General features: G+C 51.4%; 1 protein-coding gene across 1 annotated transcript in view; it reads right to left on the reverse strand.

Moving 5' to 3' along the window:
- The window catches only part of DCHS1 (dachsous cadherin-related 1), a 168,941-nt gene that overhangs the window by 67,039 nt on the left and 85,408 nt on the right, over positions 1-16,494 (reverse strand). Inside the window, exons 7-10 of the mRNA XM_073562898.1 lie at positions 8,065-8,252; positions 4,118-4,214; positions 3,058-3,215; positions 2,136-2,976 (exon numbers count right to left, since the gene is read on the reverse strand). Of these exons, the coding sequence (XP_073418999.1) occupies positions 2,136-2,976; positions 3,058-3,215; positions 4,118-4,214; positions 8,065-8,252 (1,284 nt within the window). The remainder of the gene's footprint in view (positions 1-2,135; positions 2,977-3,057; positions 3,216-4,117; positions 4,215-8,064; positions 8,253-16,494) is intronic.

Below are 16,494 nucleotides of genomic sequence, written 5' to 3' on the forward strand. Positions count from 1 at the left end.
ATGTACCGTCCCCGTACACAGCCGCAGCCTCCCCGACATCATGTACCCTGTCCCCGTACACAGCCGCAGCCTCCGCGACATCACGTACCCTGTTCCCGTACACAGCCACAGCCTCCCCGACATCACGTACCCTGTACCTGTACACAGCCGCAGCCTCCCCGACATCACGTACCCTGTCCCCGTACACAGCCGCAGCCTTCCCTACATCATGTACCCTGTCCCCGTACACAGCCGCAGCCTCCCCGACATCATGTACCCTGTCCCCGTACACAGCCGCAGCCTTCCCTACATCATGTACCCTGTCCCCGTACACAGCCGCAGCCTCCCCGACATCATGTACCCTGTCCCCGTACACAGCCGCAGCCTTCCCTACATCATGTACCCTGTCCCCGTACACAGCCACAGCCTCCCCGACATCATGTACCGTCCCCGTACACAGCCGCAGCCTCCCCGACATCATGTACCCTGTCCCCGTACACAGCCGCAGCCTTCCCTACATCATGTACCGTCCCCGTACACAGCCGCAGCCTTCCCGACATCATGTACCCTGTCCCCGTACACAGAAGCAGCCTCCCCGACATCATGTACCCTGTCCCCATACACAGCCGCAGCCTTCCCTACATCATGTACCCTGTCCCCGTACACAGCCGCAGCCTCCCCGACATCATGTACCCTGTCCCCGTACACAGCCACAGCTTCCCCGACATCATGTACCCTGTCCCCGTACACAGCCGCAGCCTTCCCTACATAATGTACCCTGTCCCCGTACACAGCCGCAGCCTTCCCTACATCACGTACCCTGTCCCCGTTCACAGCTGCAGCCTTCCCCACATCATGTACCCTGATCCCATAGATAGACGCAGCCTTTCCTACATCATGTACCCTGTCCCCTTATACAGCCGCAGCCTCCCCGACATCAACTACCCTGTCCCCATTCACAGCCTTCCCTACATCATGTACCCTCTGTCCCCGTAGATAGACGCAGCCTTCCCTACATCATGTACCCTGATCCCATAGACAGACGCAGCCTTCCCTACATCATGTACCCTCTGTCCCCGTAGATCGACGCACCCTATCCCTGCTCACAGCTGCAGCGTTTCCTATATTCTGTACTTGTTATGAACGTAACACACACGTACTCACAGGTAACGGAGAAACGGAAGACTTAATACAGGGAGACGCCGCACCCACACCCCACTGGTCCCTGTACAGCCTTAAAAGACTCTAGTCGCGGAACTCAAAAAACATCACCTTAGACCTGTCTCATAAAAAGGTCCTCAAGGGGTTTCTCATACTTCCTGAGGAACCAGAGGGGAAGCTGCAACATGCTGTCAACAAGAGTAGAGGAAAATGTGCAGGAATTTAAGAAAACCCAGGGTGAAAAAATTAAATCACATTCATGTAAGACACAGAGGGAGAACTATGGAGAGCAAAAAATAAATGCACCAAGTATAACCTCAAGAAGTGAAAGAAACGGGAACTGGGAGGGAAAACAAACAGATTTACTGGTGGAATTCAACTGGTTTTTTACCATGCAAGGTAAACCCCTTAGCTGAATGGCTGGATCTTCTAAACCCAGGTATAGCCAGCAAGGAAGTGCAGTGAAGAGTGAATATACTGTATAAAACCCAACTCGGAATGTGATAGGGCAGACCAAAACAGGAAGATTCAAAACGTCTGGAGAGGAGTAAACCAATGAAGGGTTACAAAGACAATAGAAACCATCAGTAGTTGGACAGGGAAGAAAAGGCAATAGCTTGGCAGAAAAAGGAACCAACCACAGAACAGCAAGTCAGCGAATCAAATCCTCGAAATGAACCATGACAGTACCCGGTCCCCGTACACAGCCACATCCTTCCCTATGTCATGTACCCTGTCCCCGTACACATCCGCAGCCTTCCATATGTCATGTACCCTGTCCCCGTACACATCCGCAGCCTTCCATATGTCATGTACCTTGTCCCCGTACACATCCGCAGCCTTCCATATGTCATGTACCCTGTCATTGTACACAGCTGCAGACTTCCCCATTTCATGTACCCTATCTTCGTACATAATTGTCCTTCACTACATCATGCACCCTGTCCTTGTACACAAATGCTGGCTTTTCATGAAGTCAATGACCTGGGTCTTACCTGTGCTTGGATGTATCTGGAATCTGCCCTCTTCATTGCCCCCAGTGAGTTGATAACTGATTCGCCCATTTTCTCCCAGGTCCGGGTCTTGTGCCACCAGATAGAGGGCAGTAGATCCCATAGGAAGGTCCTCTGACAACCATATGGTAGAGGGTGTGATAAAACGGGGTGAGTTATCGTTGCGATCACTGAGGAAAACTCTGGCGGTCACAGAGGTGGAACGGCGTTGGCTGGCATTTAGTGCACAGTCTCGCGCCTCCACCGTCAGCAGATATGAAGATACTTTTTCCCGATCTAGCGGGTGAGCTATACTCATTACGCCAGTCTCTGCATTCAGGTGAAATATACGATCTGTCAGCTCTGGCTCCTGACGTAGCAAGGAATATTGCACCTGACTGTTTGGTCCTGGTCCATCCCGGTCCAGAGCCTCGAAAGTGAAGGCAGAAGAACCCACTTGAGCATCCTCTGCCACCACTAATGTTAGCGGGTCCTCAGGAAACACTGGAGAGTGATCATTTCTGTCCTGGACTTCAATCTCAACTTGCACTACTTGAGGAGGCAAGTACACGCCAGTCACTTCTCTCGCCTCCTCTATACTCACCCTCAGGCTGTATCGGGGCTGAGACTCAAAGTCGAGGTCTTTCACCAGGAAGATGTTACCAGTCCTTCCATCCACCATAAAAGTCCCACTGGGGTCATCCTGTAGGGTGTAGATGGCTGATCCATGAGAAGTCTTAGAAGAAACAGTACCCAGAAGTGACCCTGGGGGTAATCCCTCCATTGGTGTAAGGACCAGTGCACTGGGGTTCGGCTTGGCTGAGTATCTGGAGGACGGTAAAACCTGTGAAATACAATATATACATATGATGCGCACACTGGACCTTTAGTGTTATGGACAAGACTCTCCTTATATAGAAAGTACCTGTATGTGGAGGGAGGCCTCTGCACTCTTGGGAGAAGATCCAGAATCCCGGGCCAGGATGGTCACTGTATAGAGGGATCGCTCAGCGTAGTGTATAGGGGCAGCCGTACGCAGCTCTCCAGTGTGTGGGTGCAGGGTAAACCGCTCTGCCCATGAACCTGCCAAGATGGTGATATCGATAACATACAGCTGACCCCAGGAACACAGCGAGACGGAATTTATACCCTTAGAGTCACCGCCCTAAATACTGGGGTGAGCTGTGCATATTAGAGGTGGTTGTGCCTGAAGGGTGCATATTAGAGGTGGTCGTGCCTGAAGGGTGCATGTTCTGCAGCCAAAAAAGTGGCAAAAGGCCAGGAAATTAAGAAGATGTCTGGTTCTAGTTGTAGTTTTGCCATGGACATGGCACCATGTAGACTTCATATCATCCGTGTCCTTATATAACTGCCTGCTACACATGTCTACATAGATCCTGCACCATGAAGACGTGCACTCCATGCCAGTATGGCTCTGATCAACACGATCACAACCCACAATGCCATGAATCCTCCACCACATCATCAATCACAGATCAATCACGCACATCATGTCGTCAGTCACCAATCTTTCATCCATCACATGTATCAATATCATGTTAAGTCATCTGCAACATCACCCATCCATCACACCCAACATCATCAATCACCCATCCATCACACCCAACATCATCAATCACCCATCCATCACACCCAACATCATCAATCACCCATCCATCACACCCAACATCATCAATCACCCATCCATAACACCCAACATCATCAATCACCCATCCACCACACCTAACATCATCAATCACCCATCCATCACACCCAACATCAAGCTATCAATCTCTTTCCAATCAAACACCATCAGATCGCAATTTACAGTATCTACCATCTCACAGTTTTCCATAAGGTTCTCAGTCTTGCATCCTTGGTCAAGGGTTACATCAATCATTTTCACGATACTCCACCCATTCACTGTGCACACGGTGAGACTCCTGTGTTGTCATTGTGCTGATGTCTTCTGTACATGGTTGTACCTGACAGACTGTAGATCACTGTCCCATTCTCGCCTTCATCTGCATCTTTGGCAGAGATGGATGTCACAAATGCCCCGGAGAGTTTCCCTTCCATGACCTGTAGGAGAAGAGACATAACAACATCAAGAATAGCTGTGGACCTGGAGAAGAGGAAGGTGCTGGAAAATGTGGAGAGGACAGACAAGGTGAAGGAAAAGAGAAGGAGGTGGAGAAGGTGGAGGGGACAGACAAGGTGAAGGAAAAGAGAATGAGGTGGAGAAGGTGGAGAGAACAGACAAGGTGAAGGAAAAGAGAATGAGGTGGAGAAGGTGGAGAGGACAGACAAGGTGAAGGAAAAGAGAAGGAAGTGGAGAAGGTGGAGAGGACAGACAAGGTGAAGGAAAAGAGAAGGAAGTGGAGAAGGTGGAGAGAACAGACAAAGTGAAGGAAAAGAGAATGAGGTGGAGAAGGTGGAGAGGACAGACAAGGTGAAGGAAAAGAGAATGAGGTGGAGAAGGTGGAGAGGACAGACAAAGTGAAGGAAAAGAGAATGAGGTGGAGAAGGTGGAGAGGACAAACAAGGTGAAGGAAAATAGAATGAGGTGGAGAAGGTGGAGAGTACAGACAAGGTGAAGGAAAAGAGAATGAGGTGGAGAAGGTGGAGAGGACAAACAAGGTGAAGGAAAATAGAAGGAGGTGGAGAAGGTGGAGAGAACAGACAAGGTGAAGGAAAAGAGAATGAGGTGGAGAAGGTGGAGAGGACAGACAAGGTGAAGGAAAAGAGAATGAGGTGGAGAAGGTGGAGAGGACAGACAAAGTGAAGGAAAAGAGAATGAGGTGGAGAAGGTGGAGAGGACAAACAAGGTGAAGGAAAATAGAATGAGGTGGAGAAGGTGGAGAGTACAGACAAGGTGAAGGAAAAGAGAATGAGGTGGAGAAGGTGGAGAGGACAAACAAGGTGAAGGAAAATAGAAGGAGGTGGAGAAGGTGGAGAGAACAGACAAAGTGAAGGAAATGAGAAGGAGGTGGAGAAGGTGGAGAGAACAGACAAGGTGAAGGAAAAGAGAATGAGGTGGAGAAGGTGGAGAGGACAGACAAGGTGAAGGAAAAGAGAATGAGGTGGAGAAGGTGGAGAGAACAGACAAAGTGAAGAAAAAGAGAAGGAAGTGGAGAAGGTGGAGAGGACAGACAAGGTGAAGGAAAAGAGAAGGAAGTGGAGAAGGTGGAGAGGACAGACAAGGTGAAGGAAAAGAGAAGGAAGTGGAGAAGGTGGAGAGGACAGACAAGGTGAAGGAATAGAGAAGGAGGTGGAGAAGGTGGAGAGAACAGACAAAGTGAAGGAAAAGAGAAGGAGGTGGAGAAGGTGGAGAGAACAGACAAGGTGAAGGAAAAGAGAATGTGGTGGAGAGGACAGACAAGGTGAAGGAAAAGAGAAGGAGGTGGAGAGGACAAAGTGAAGGAAAAGAGAAGGAAGTGCAGAAGGTGGAGAGGACAGACAAGGTGAAGGAAAAGAGAATGAGGTGGAGAAGGTGGAGAGGACAGACAAGGTGACGGAAAAGAGAAGGAGGTGGAGAAGGTGGAGAGGACAAGCAAGGTGAAGGAAAAGAGAATGAGGTGGAGAGAACAGACAAGGTGAAGAAAAAGAGAAGGAAGTGGAGAAGGTGGAGAGGACAAAGTAAAGGAAAAGAGAAGGAGGTGGAGAAGGTGGAGAGGACAGACAAGGTGAAGGAAAAGAGAATGAGGTGGAGAGAACAGACAAAGTGAAGGAAAAGAGATGGAGGTGGAGAGAACAGACAAGGTGAAGAAAAAGAGAAGGAAGTGGAGAAGGTGGAGAGGACAAAGTAAAGGAAAAGAGAAGGAGGTGGAGAAGGTGGAGAGAACAGACAAGGTGAAGGAAAAGAGAATGAGGTGGAGAAGGCGGAGAGGACAGACAAGGTGAAGGAAAAGAGAATGAGGTGGAGAAGGTGGAGAGGACACACAAGGTGAAGGAAAAGAGAATGAGGTGGAGAAGGTGGAGAGGACAAACAAGGTGAAGGAAAATAGAAGGAGGTGGAGAAAGTGGAGAGGATGGACAAGGTGATGGAAAAGAGAAGGAGGTGGAGAAGGTGGAGAGGACAGACAAGGTGAAGGAAAAGAGAGAGTTGGAGAAGGTGGAGAGGACAGACAAGGTGAAGGAAAAGAGAAGGAGGTGGAGAAGGTGGAGAGGACAGACAAGGTGAAGGAAAAGAGAGAGTTGGAGAAGGTGTAGAGGACAGACAAGGTGAAGGAAAAGAGAAGGAGACGGAGAAGGTGGAGAGGATGGACAAGGTGAAGGAAAAGAGAATGAGGTGGAGTAGGTGGAGAGAATAGACAAGGTGAAGGAAAAGAGAAGGAAGTGGAGAAGGTGGAGAGGACAGACAAAGTGAAGGAAAAGAGAAGGGAGTGCAGAAGGTGGAGAGAACAGACAAGGTGAAGGAAAAGAGAATGAGGTGGAGAGGACAGACAAGGTGAAGGAAAAGAGAATGAGGTGGAGAAGGTGGAGAGGACAGACAAAGTGAAGGAAAAGAGAAGGGAGTGCAGAAGGTGGAGAGAACAGACAAGGTGAAGGAAAAGAGAATGAGGTGGAGAGGACAGACAAGGTGAAGGAAAAGAGAAGGAGATGGAGAAGGTGGAGAGGATGGACAAGGTGATGGAAAAGAGAAGGAGGTGGAGAAGGTGGAGAGGACAGACAAGGTGAAGGAAAAGAGAGTTGGAGAAGGTGGAGAGGACAGACAAGGTGAAGGAAAAGAGAAGGAGGTGGAGAAGGTGGAGAGGACAGACAAGGTGAAGGAAAAGGGAAGGAGGTGGAGAGGACAGACAAGGTGAAGGAAAAGAGAGAGTTGGAGAAGGTGGAGAGGACAGACAAGGTTAAGGAAAAGAGAAGGAGGTGGAGAAGGTGGAGAGAACAGACAAAGTGAAGGAAAAGAGAGAGTTGGAGAAGGTGTAGAGGACAGACAAGGTGAAAGAAAAGAGAAGGAGACGGAGAAGGTGGAGAGGATGGACAAAGTGAAGGAAAAGAGAATGAGGTGGAGTAGGTGGAGAAAATAGACAAGGTGAAGGAAAAGAGAAGGAAGTGGAGAAGGTGGAGAGGACAGACAAAGTGAAGGAAAAGAGAAGGAAGTGAAGAAGGTGGAGAGAACAGACAAGGTGAAGGAAAAGAGAATGAGGTGGAGATGGAGAGGACAGACAAGGTGAAGGAAAAGAGAATGAGGTGGAGAAGGTGGAGAGGACAGACAAGGTGAAGGAAAAGAGGAGATGGAGAAGGTGGAGAGGATGGACAAGGTGATGGAAAAGAGAAGGAGGTGGAGAAGGTGGAGAGGACAGACAAGGTGAAGGAAAAGAGAGTTGGAGAAGGTGGAGAGGACAGACAAGGTGAAGGAAAAGAGAAGGAGGTGGAGAAGGTGGAGAGGACAGACAAGATGAAGGAAAAGAGGAGGTGGAGAGGACAGACAAGGTGAAGGAAAAGAGAGAGTTGGAGAAGGTGGAGAGGACAGACAAGGTGAAGGAAAAGAGAAGGAGGTGGAGAAGGTGGAGAGGATGGACATGGTGAAGGAAAAGAGAAGGAGGTGGAGAAGGTGGAGAGGACAGACAAGGTGAAGGAAAAGAGAGAGTTGGAGAAGGTGGAGAGGACAGACAAGGTTAAGGAAAAGAGAAGGAGGTGGAGAAGGTGGAGAGAACAGACAAAGTGAAGGAAAAGAGAGAGTTGGAGAAGGTAAAGAGGACAGACAAGGTGAAGGAAAAGAGAAGGAGGTGGAGAGAACAGAAAGTGAAGGAAAAGAGAGAGTTGGAGAAGGTAAAGAGGACAACCAAGGTGAAGGAAAAAAGAAGGAAGTGGAGAAGGTGGAGAGGATGGACAAGATGAAAGAAAAGAGAATGAGGTGGAGAAGGAGAAGAGGACAGACAAAGTGAAGGAAAAGAGGAGGTGGAGAAGGTGGACTCATCTTCACCACCTGCACTGTTGTCTCCCTCCCAGGACCGGGGTGCAGGAACAATGGATGGTTGTCATTCTCATCCAGCACAGAGACATGGATGGTGCCAGTAACACTGCGCGGAGGTGCCCCGCCATCCTGGGCAATGACCAGCAGCTGATATGTGGCCTGGAGCTCCCGGTCCAAACTCCGTCTTACTGATAACTCCCCTACAAAGGATGACATGAGAGGGGACCCCATGTATATACTCACAGCATATACAGAGATCACTGGGAGGCGCTGTATGGTGGTGCAGGTGCCCCATCTGCTTATGTACCGTGGTGCTGGGGCCCCATGTGTAGATATATACGATGACGCCAGGGTCCTCTATGTGGATGTACGGTGATTCTGGGGTGTAATGTGTGGATGTACTGTCATGACATGGACCCGTGTGGATGTACAGTGATGCCGGGACCCTGCGTGTAAACGCAGGGGTCCAATGTGCAGATGTACGGTGACGTTGGATTAACTGTTTGTAGGTGAATGGTCATGCAGGGGTCTTGCCTGTGTGTGAGTGTACGGTGATGATGGGGGTCATGCGTGTGATACATAATGATGTTGGGGTCTTACCTGTGTTTGGATGTACGGTGATGCTGGGGTCTTACCTGTGTGTGGATGTACGGTGTGATGTTGGGGTCTTACCTGTGTGTGGATGTACGGTGTGATGTTGGGGTCTTACCTGTGTGTGGATGTACGGTGATGCTGGGGTCTTACCTGTGTGTGGGTGTACGGTGATGTTGGGGTCTTACCTGTGTGTGGGTGTACGGTGATGTTGGGGTCTTAGCTGTGTGTGGATGTACGGTGATGCTGGGGTCTTACCTGTGAGGATGTACTGTGATGTTGGGGTTTTACCTGTGTGTGGGTGTACGGTGATGCTGCGGTCTTACCTGTGTGTGGGTGTACGGTGATGTTGGGGTCTTACCTGTGTGTGGATGTACGGTGATGTTGGGGTCTTACCTGTGTGTGGATGTACGGTGATGCTGGGGTCTTACCTGTGTGTGGGTGTACGGTGATGTTGGGGTCTTACCTGTGTGTGGGTGTACGGTGATGTTGGGGTCTTACCTGTGTTGATGTACGGTGATGCTGGGGTCTTACCTGTGTGTGGATGTACGGTGATGTTGGGGTCTTACCTGTGTGTGGATGTACGGTGATGCTGGGGTCTTACCTGTGTGTGGGTGTACAGTGATGTTGGGGTCTTACCTGTGTGTGGATGTACAGTGATGCTGGGGTCTTACCTGTGTGTGGATGTACGGTGATGTTGGGGTCTTACCTGTGTGTGGATGTACGGAGATGTTGGGGTCTTACCTGTGAGTGGATGTACGGTGATGCTGGGGTCTTACCTGTGTGTGGATGTACGGTGATGTTGGGGTCTTACCTGTGTGTGGGTGTACGGTGATGCCGGGGTCCTGTGTGTGGGTGTACGGTGATGTTGGGGTCTTACCTGTGTGGATGTACGGTGATGCTGGGGTCTTACCAGTGTGTGGATGTACGGTGATGTTGGGGTCTTACCTGTGTGTGGGTGTACGGTGATGTGGGGGGTCTTACCTGTGTGTGGATGTATGGTGTGATGTTGGGGGTCTTACCTGTGTGTGGATGTACGGTGTGATGTTGGGGTCTTACCTGTGTGTGGATGTACGGTGATGCTGGGGTCTTACCTGTGTGGGTGTACGGTGATGTTGGGGTCTTACCTGTGTGTGGATGTACGGTGATGTTGGGGTCTTACCTGTGTGTGGGTGTACGGTGATGCTGGGGTCTTACCTGTGTGTGGATGTACGGTGATGCTGGGGTCTTACCTGTGTGTGGGTGTACGGTGATGTTGGGGTCTTACCTGTGTGTGGATGTACGGTGATGCTGGGGTCTTACCTGTGTGTGGATGTACAGTGATGTTGGGGTCTTACCTGTGTGTGGATGTACGGAGATGTTGGGGTCTTACCTGTGTGTGGGTGTACGGTGATGCCGGGGTCCTGTGTGTGGATGTACGGTGATGTTGGGGTCTTACCTGCGTGTGGGTGTACGGTGTGATGTTGGGGTCTTACCTGTGTGTGGGTGTACGGTGATGCTGGGGTCTTACCTGTGTGTGGGTGTACGGTGATGTTGGGGTCTTACCTGTGTGTGGGTGTACGGTGATGCTGGGGTCTTACCTGTGTGGATGTAGGTGATGCTGGGGTCTTACCTGTGTGTGAGTGTACGGTGATGTTGGGGTCTTACCTGTGTGGATGTATGGTGATGTAGGGGTCTTACCTGTGTGTGAGTGTACGGTGATGTTGGGGTCTTACCTGTGTGGGTGTACGGTGATGTTGGGGTCTTACCTGTGTGTGGGTGTACGGTGATGTGGGGGTCTTACCTGTGTGTGGGTGTACGGTGATGCTGGGGTCTTACCTGTGTGGATGTACGGTGATGCTGGGGTCTTACCTGTGTGTGGGTGTACGGTGTGATGTTGGGGTCTTACCTGTGTGTGGGTGTACGGTGATGTTGGGGTCTTACCTGTGTGTGGATGTACGGTGATGCTGGGGTCTTACCTGTGTGTGAGTGTACGGTGATGTTGGGGTCTTACCTGTGTGTGGGTGTACGGTGATGTTGGGGTCTTACCTGTGTGTGGGTGTACGGTGATGCTGGGGTCTTACCTGTGTGTGGGTGTATGGTGATGTTGGGGTCTTACCTGTGTGTGGGTGTATGGTGATGTTGGGGTCTTACCTGTGTGTGAGTGTACGGTGATGCTGGGGTCTTACCTGTGTGTGGGTGTACGGTGTGATGTTGGGGTCTTACCTGTGTGTGGGTGTACGGTGATGTTGGGGTCTTACCTGTGTGTGGATGTACGGTGATGTTGGGGTCTTACCTGTGTGGATGTACGGTGATGCTGGGGTCTTACCTGTGTGTGGATGTACGGTGATGCTGGGGTCTTACCTGTGTGGATGTACGGTGATGTTGGGGTCTTACCTGTGTGTGGATGTACGGTGATGTTGGGGTCTTACCTGTGTGTGAGTGTACGGTGATGCTGGGGTCTTACCTGTGTGTGGGTGTACGGTGTGATGTTGGGGTCTTACCTGTGTGTGGGTGTACGGTGATGCTGGGGTCTTACCTGTGTGTGGATGTACGGTGATGCTGGGGTCTTACCTGTGTGTGGGTGTACGGTGATGTTGGGGTCTTACCTGTGTGGATGTACGGTGATGCTGGGGTCTTACCTGTGTGTGAGTGTACGGTGATGTTGGGGTCTTACCTGTGTGTGGATGTACGGTGATGTTGGGGGTCTTACCTGTGTGTGGGTGTACGGTGATGTTGGGGTCTTAACTGTGTGTGGATGTATGGAGATGTTGGGGTCTTACCTGTGTGTGAGTGTACGGTGATGTTGGGGTCTTACCTGTGTGTGGATGTACGGTGATGCTGGGGTCTTACCTGTGTGTGGATGTACAGTGATGTTGGGGTCTTACCTGTGTGTGGATGTACGGAGATGTTGGGGTCTTACCTGTGTGGGTGTACGGTGATGCCGGCGTCCTGTGTGTGGATGTACGGTGATGTTGGGGTCTTACCTGTGTGTGGATGTACGGTGATGTTGGGGTCTTACCTGTGTGTGGGTGTACGGTGTGATGTTGGGGTCTTACCTGTGTGTGGGTGTACGGTGATGCTGGGGTCTTACCTGTGTGTGGGTGTACGGTGATGTTGGGGTCTTACCTGTGTGTGGGTGTACTGTGATGCTGGGGTCTTACCTGTGTGGTTGTACGGTGATGCTGGGGTCTTACCTGTGTGTGAGTGTACGGTGATGTTGGGGTCTTACCTGTGTGGATGTACGGTGATGCTGGGGTCTTACCTGTGTGTGAGTGTACGGTGATGTTGGGGTCTTACCTGTGTGGGTGTACGGTGATGTTGGGGTCTTACCTGTGTGGGTGTACGGTGATGCTGGGGTCTTACCTGTGTGTGGGTGTACGGTGATGTTGGGGTCTTACCTGTGTGTGGGTGTACTGTGATGCTGGGGTCTTACCTGTGTGGTTGTACGGTGATGCTGGGGTCTTACCTGTGTGTGAGTGTACGGTGATGTTGGGGTCTTACCTGTGTGGATGTACGGTGATGCTGGGGTCTTACCTGTGTGTGAGTGTACGGTGATGTTGGGGTCTTACCTGTGTGGGTGTACGGTGATGTTGGGGTCTTACCTGTGTGTGAGTGTACGGTGATGCTGGGGTCTTACCTGTGTGTGGGTGTACGGTGATGTTGGGGTCTTACCTGTGTGTGAGTGTACGGTGATGCTGGGGTCTTACCTGTGTGTGAGTGTACGGTGATGTTGGGGTCTTACCTGTGTGGGTGTACGGTGATGTTGGGGTCTTACCTGTGTGTGGGTGTACGGTGATGCTGGGGTCTTACCTGTGTGTGGGTGTACGGTGATGTTGGGGTCTTACCTGTGTGTGGGTGTACTGTGATGCTGGGGTCTTACCTGTGTGGTTGTACGGTGATGCTGGGGTCTTACCTGTGTGTGAGTGTACGGTGATGTTGGGGTCTTACCTGTGTGGATGTACGGTGATGTTGGGGTCTTACCTGTGTGTGAGTGTACGGTGATGTTGGGGTCTTACCTGTGTGGGTGTACGGTGATGTTGGGGTCTTACCTGTGTGTGGGTGTACGGTGATGCTGGGGTCTTACCTGTGTGTGGGTGTACGGTGATGCTGGGGTCTTACCTGTGTGTGGATGTACGGTGATGCTGGGGTCTTACCTGTGTGTGGGTGCACGGTGATGTTGGGGTCTTACCTGTGTGGATGTACGGTGATGCTGGGGTCTTACCTGTGTGTGAGTGTACGGTGATGTTGGGGTCTTACCTGTGTGTGGATGTACGGTGATGTTGGGGGTCTTACCTGTGTGTGGGTGTACGGTGATGTTGGGGTCTTAACTGTGTGTGGATGTATGGAGATGTTGGGGTCTTACCTGTGTGTGAGTGTACGGTGATGTTGGGGTCTTACCTGTGTGTGGATGTACGGTGATGCTGGGGTCTTACCTGTGTGTGAGTGTACGGTGATGTTGGGGTCTTACCTGTGTGTGGATGTACGGTGATGTTGGGGGTCTTACCTGTGTGTGGGTGTACGGTGATGTTGGGGTCTTAACTGTGTGTGGATGTATGGAGATGTTGGGGTCTTACCTGTGTGTGAGTGTACGGTGATGTTGGGGTCTTACCTGTGTGTGGATGTACGGTGATGCTGGGGTCTTACCTGTGTGTGGATGTACAGTGATGTTGGGGTCTTACCTGTGTGTGGATGTACGGAGATGTTGGGGTCTTACCTGTGTGGGTGTACGGTGATGCCGGCGTCCTGTGTGTGGATGTACGGTGATGTTGGGGTCTTACCTGTGTGTGGATGTACGGTGATGTTGGGGTCTTACCTGTGTGTGGGTGTACGGTGTGATGTTGGGGTCTTACCTGTGTGTGGGTGTACGGTGATGCTGGGGTCTTACCTGTGTGTGGGTGTACGGTGATGTTGGGGTCTTACCTGTGTGTGGGTGTACGGTGATGCTGGGGTCTTACCTGTGTGGATGTACGGTGATGCTGGGGTCTTACCTGTGTGTGAGTGTACGGTGATGTTGGGGTCTTACCTGTGTAGATGTACGGTGATGTTGGGGTCTTACCTGTGTGTGAGTGTACGGTGATGTTGGGGTCTTACCTGTGTGGGTGTACGGTGATGTTGGGGTCTTACCTGTGTGTGGGTGTACGGTGATGTGGGGGTCTTACCTGTGTGTGGGTGTACGGTGATGCTGGGGTCTTACCTGTGTGGATGTACGGTGATGCTGGGGTCTTACTTGTGTGTGGGTGTACGGTGTGATGTTGGGGTCTTACCTGTGTGTGGATGTACGGTGATGCTGGGGTCTTACCTGTGTGTGAGTGTATGGTGATGTTGGGGTCTTACCTGTGTGTGGATGTACGGTGATGTTGGGGTCTTACCTGTGTGTGGGTGTACGGTGATGCCGGGGTCCTGTGTGTGGATGTACGGTGATGTTGGGGTCTTACCTGTGTGTGAGTGTACGGTGATGTTGGGGTCTTACCTGTGTGGGTGTACGGTGATGTTGGGGTCTTACCTGTGTGTGGGTGTACGGTGATGTGGGGGTCTTACCTGTGTGTGGGTGTACGGTGATGCTGGGGTCTTACCTGTGTGGATGTACGGTGATGCTGGGGTCTTACCTGTGTGTGGGTGTACGATGTGATGTTGGGGTCTTACCTGTGTGTGGGTGTACGGTGATGTTGGGGTCTTACCTGTGTGTGGATGTACGGTGATGCTGGGGTCTTACCTGTGTGGAAGTACGGTGATGTTGGGGTCTTACCTGTGTGTGGGTGTACGGTGATGTTGGGGTCTTACCAGTGTGGATGTACGGTGATGTTGGGGTCTTACCTGTGTGTGAGTGTACGGTGATGCTGGGGTCTTACCTGTGTGTGGGTGTACGGTGTGATGTTGGGGTCTTACCTGTGTGTGGGTGTACGGTGATTTTGAGGTCTTACCTGTGTGTGGATGTACGGTGATGTTGGGGTCTTACCTGTGTGGATGTACAGTGATGCTGGGGTCTTACCTGTGTGTGGATGTACGGTGATGATGGGGTCTTACCTGTGTGGATGTACGGTGATGTTGGGGTCTTACCTGTGTGTGGGTGTACGGTGATGCTGGGGTCTTACCTGTGTGGATGTACGGTGATGCTGGGGTCTTACCTGTGTGTGGGTGTACGGTGTGATGTTGGGGTCTTACCTGTGTGTGGGTGTACGGTGATGTTGGGGTCTTACCTGTGTGTGGATGTACGGTGATGCTGGGGTCTTACCTGTGTGGATGTACGGTGATGCTGGGGTCTTACCTGTGTGTGAGTGTACGGTGATGTTGGGGTATTACCTGTGTGTGGATGTACGGTGATGTTGGGGGTCTTACCTGTGTGTGGGTGTACGGTGATGTTGGGGTCTTACCTGTGAGTGGATGTACGGTGATGCTGGGGTCTTACCTGTGTGTGGGTGTACGGTGATGTTGGGGTCTTACCTGTGTGGATGTACGGTGATGCTGGGGTCTTACCTGTGTGGATGTACGGTGATGTTGGGGTCTTACCTGTGTGTGAGTGTACGGTGATGTTGGGGTCTTACCTGTGTGGATGTACGGTTATGCTGGGGTCTTACCTGTGTGGATGTACGGTGATGTTGGGGTCTTACCTGTTTGTGGATGTACGGTGATGCTGGGGTCTTACCTGTGTGTGAGTGTACGGTGATGTTGGGGTCTTACCTGTGTGTGGATGTACGGTGATGTTGGGGTCTTACCTGTGTGTGGGTGTACGGTGATGCCGGGGTCCTGTGTGTGGATGTACGGTGATGTTGGGGTCTTACCTGTGTGTGAGTGTACGGTGATGTTGGGGTCTTACCTGTGTGGGTGTACGGTGATGTTGGGGTCTTACCTGTGTGTGGGTGTACGGTGATGTGGGGGTCTTACCTGTGTGTGGGTGTACGGTGAAGCTGGGGTCTTACCTGTGTGGATGTACGGTGATGCTGGGGTCTTACCTGTGTGTGGGTGTACGATGTGATGTTGGGGTCTTACCTGTGTGTGGGTGTACGGTGATGTTGGGGTCTTACCTGTGTGTGGATGTACGGTGATGCTGGGGTCTTACCTGTGTGGATGTACGGTGATGTTGGGGTCTTACCTGTGTGTGGGTGTACGGTGATGTTGGGGTCTTACCTGTGTGGATGTACGGTGATGTTGGGGTCTTACCTGTGTGTGAGTGTACGGTGATGCTGGGGTCTTACCTGTGTGTGGGTGTACGGTGATGTTGGGGTCTTACCTGTGTGGATGTACAGTGATGCTGGGGTCTTACCTGTGTGTGGATGTACGGTGATGCTGGGGTCTTACCTGTGTGGATGTACGGTGATGTTGGGGTCTTACCTGTGTGTGGGTGTACGGTGATGTTGGGGTCTTACCTGTGTGGATGTACGGTGATGCTGGGGTCTTACCTGTGTGTGGGTGTACGGTGTGATGTTGGGGTCTTACCTGTGTGTGGGTGTACGGTGATGTTGGGGTCTTACCTGTGTGTGGATGTACGGTGATGCTGGGGTCTTACCTGTGTGTGGATGTACGGTGATGTTGGGGTCTTACCTGTGTGGATGTATGGTGATGTTGGGGTCTTACCTGTGTGTGGATGTACGGTGATGTTGGGGTCTTACCTGTGTGTGAGTGTACGGTGATGCTGGGGTCTTAACTGTGTGTGGGTGTACGGTGTGATGTTGGGGTCTTACCTGTGTGTGGGTGTACGGTGATGTTGGGGTCTTACCTGTGTGTGGATGTACGGTGATGTTGGGGTCTTACCTGTGTGGATGTACGGTGATGCTGGGGTCTTACCTGTGTGTGGATGTACGGTGATGCTGGGGTCTTACCTGTGTGTGGGTGTACGGTGATGTTGGGGTCTTACCTGTGTGGATGTACGGT

This window comes from Dendrobates tinctorius, unplaced genomic scaffold (assembly GCF_039654945.1).
Source record: "Dendrobates tinctorius isolate UK_male_01 unplaced genomic scaffold, ASM3965494v1 ptg000369l, whole genome shotgun sequence".
NCBI classification, from domain to species: domain Eukaryota; kingdom Metazoa; phylum Chordata; class Amphibia; order Anura; family Dendrobatidae; genus Dendrobates; species Dendrobates tinctorius.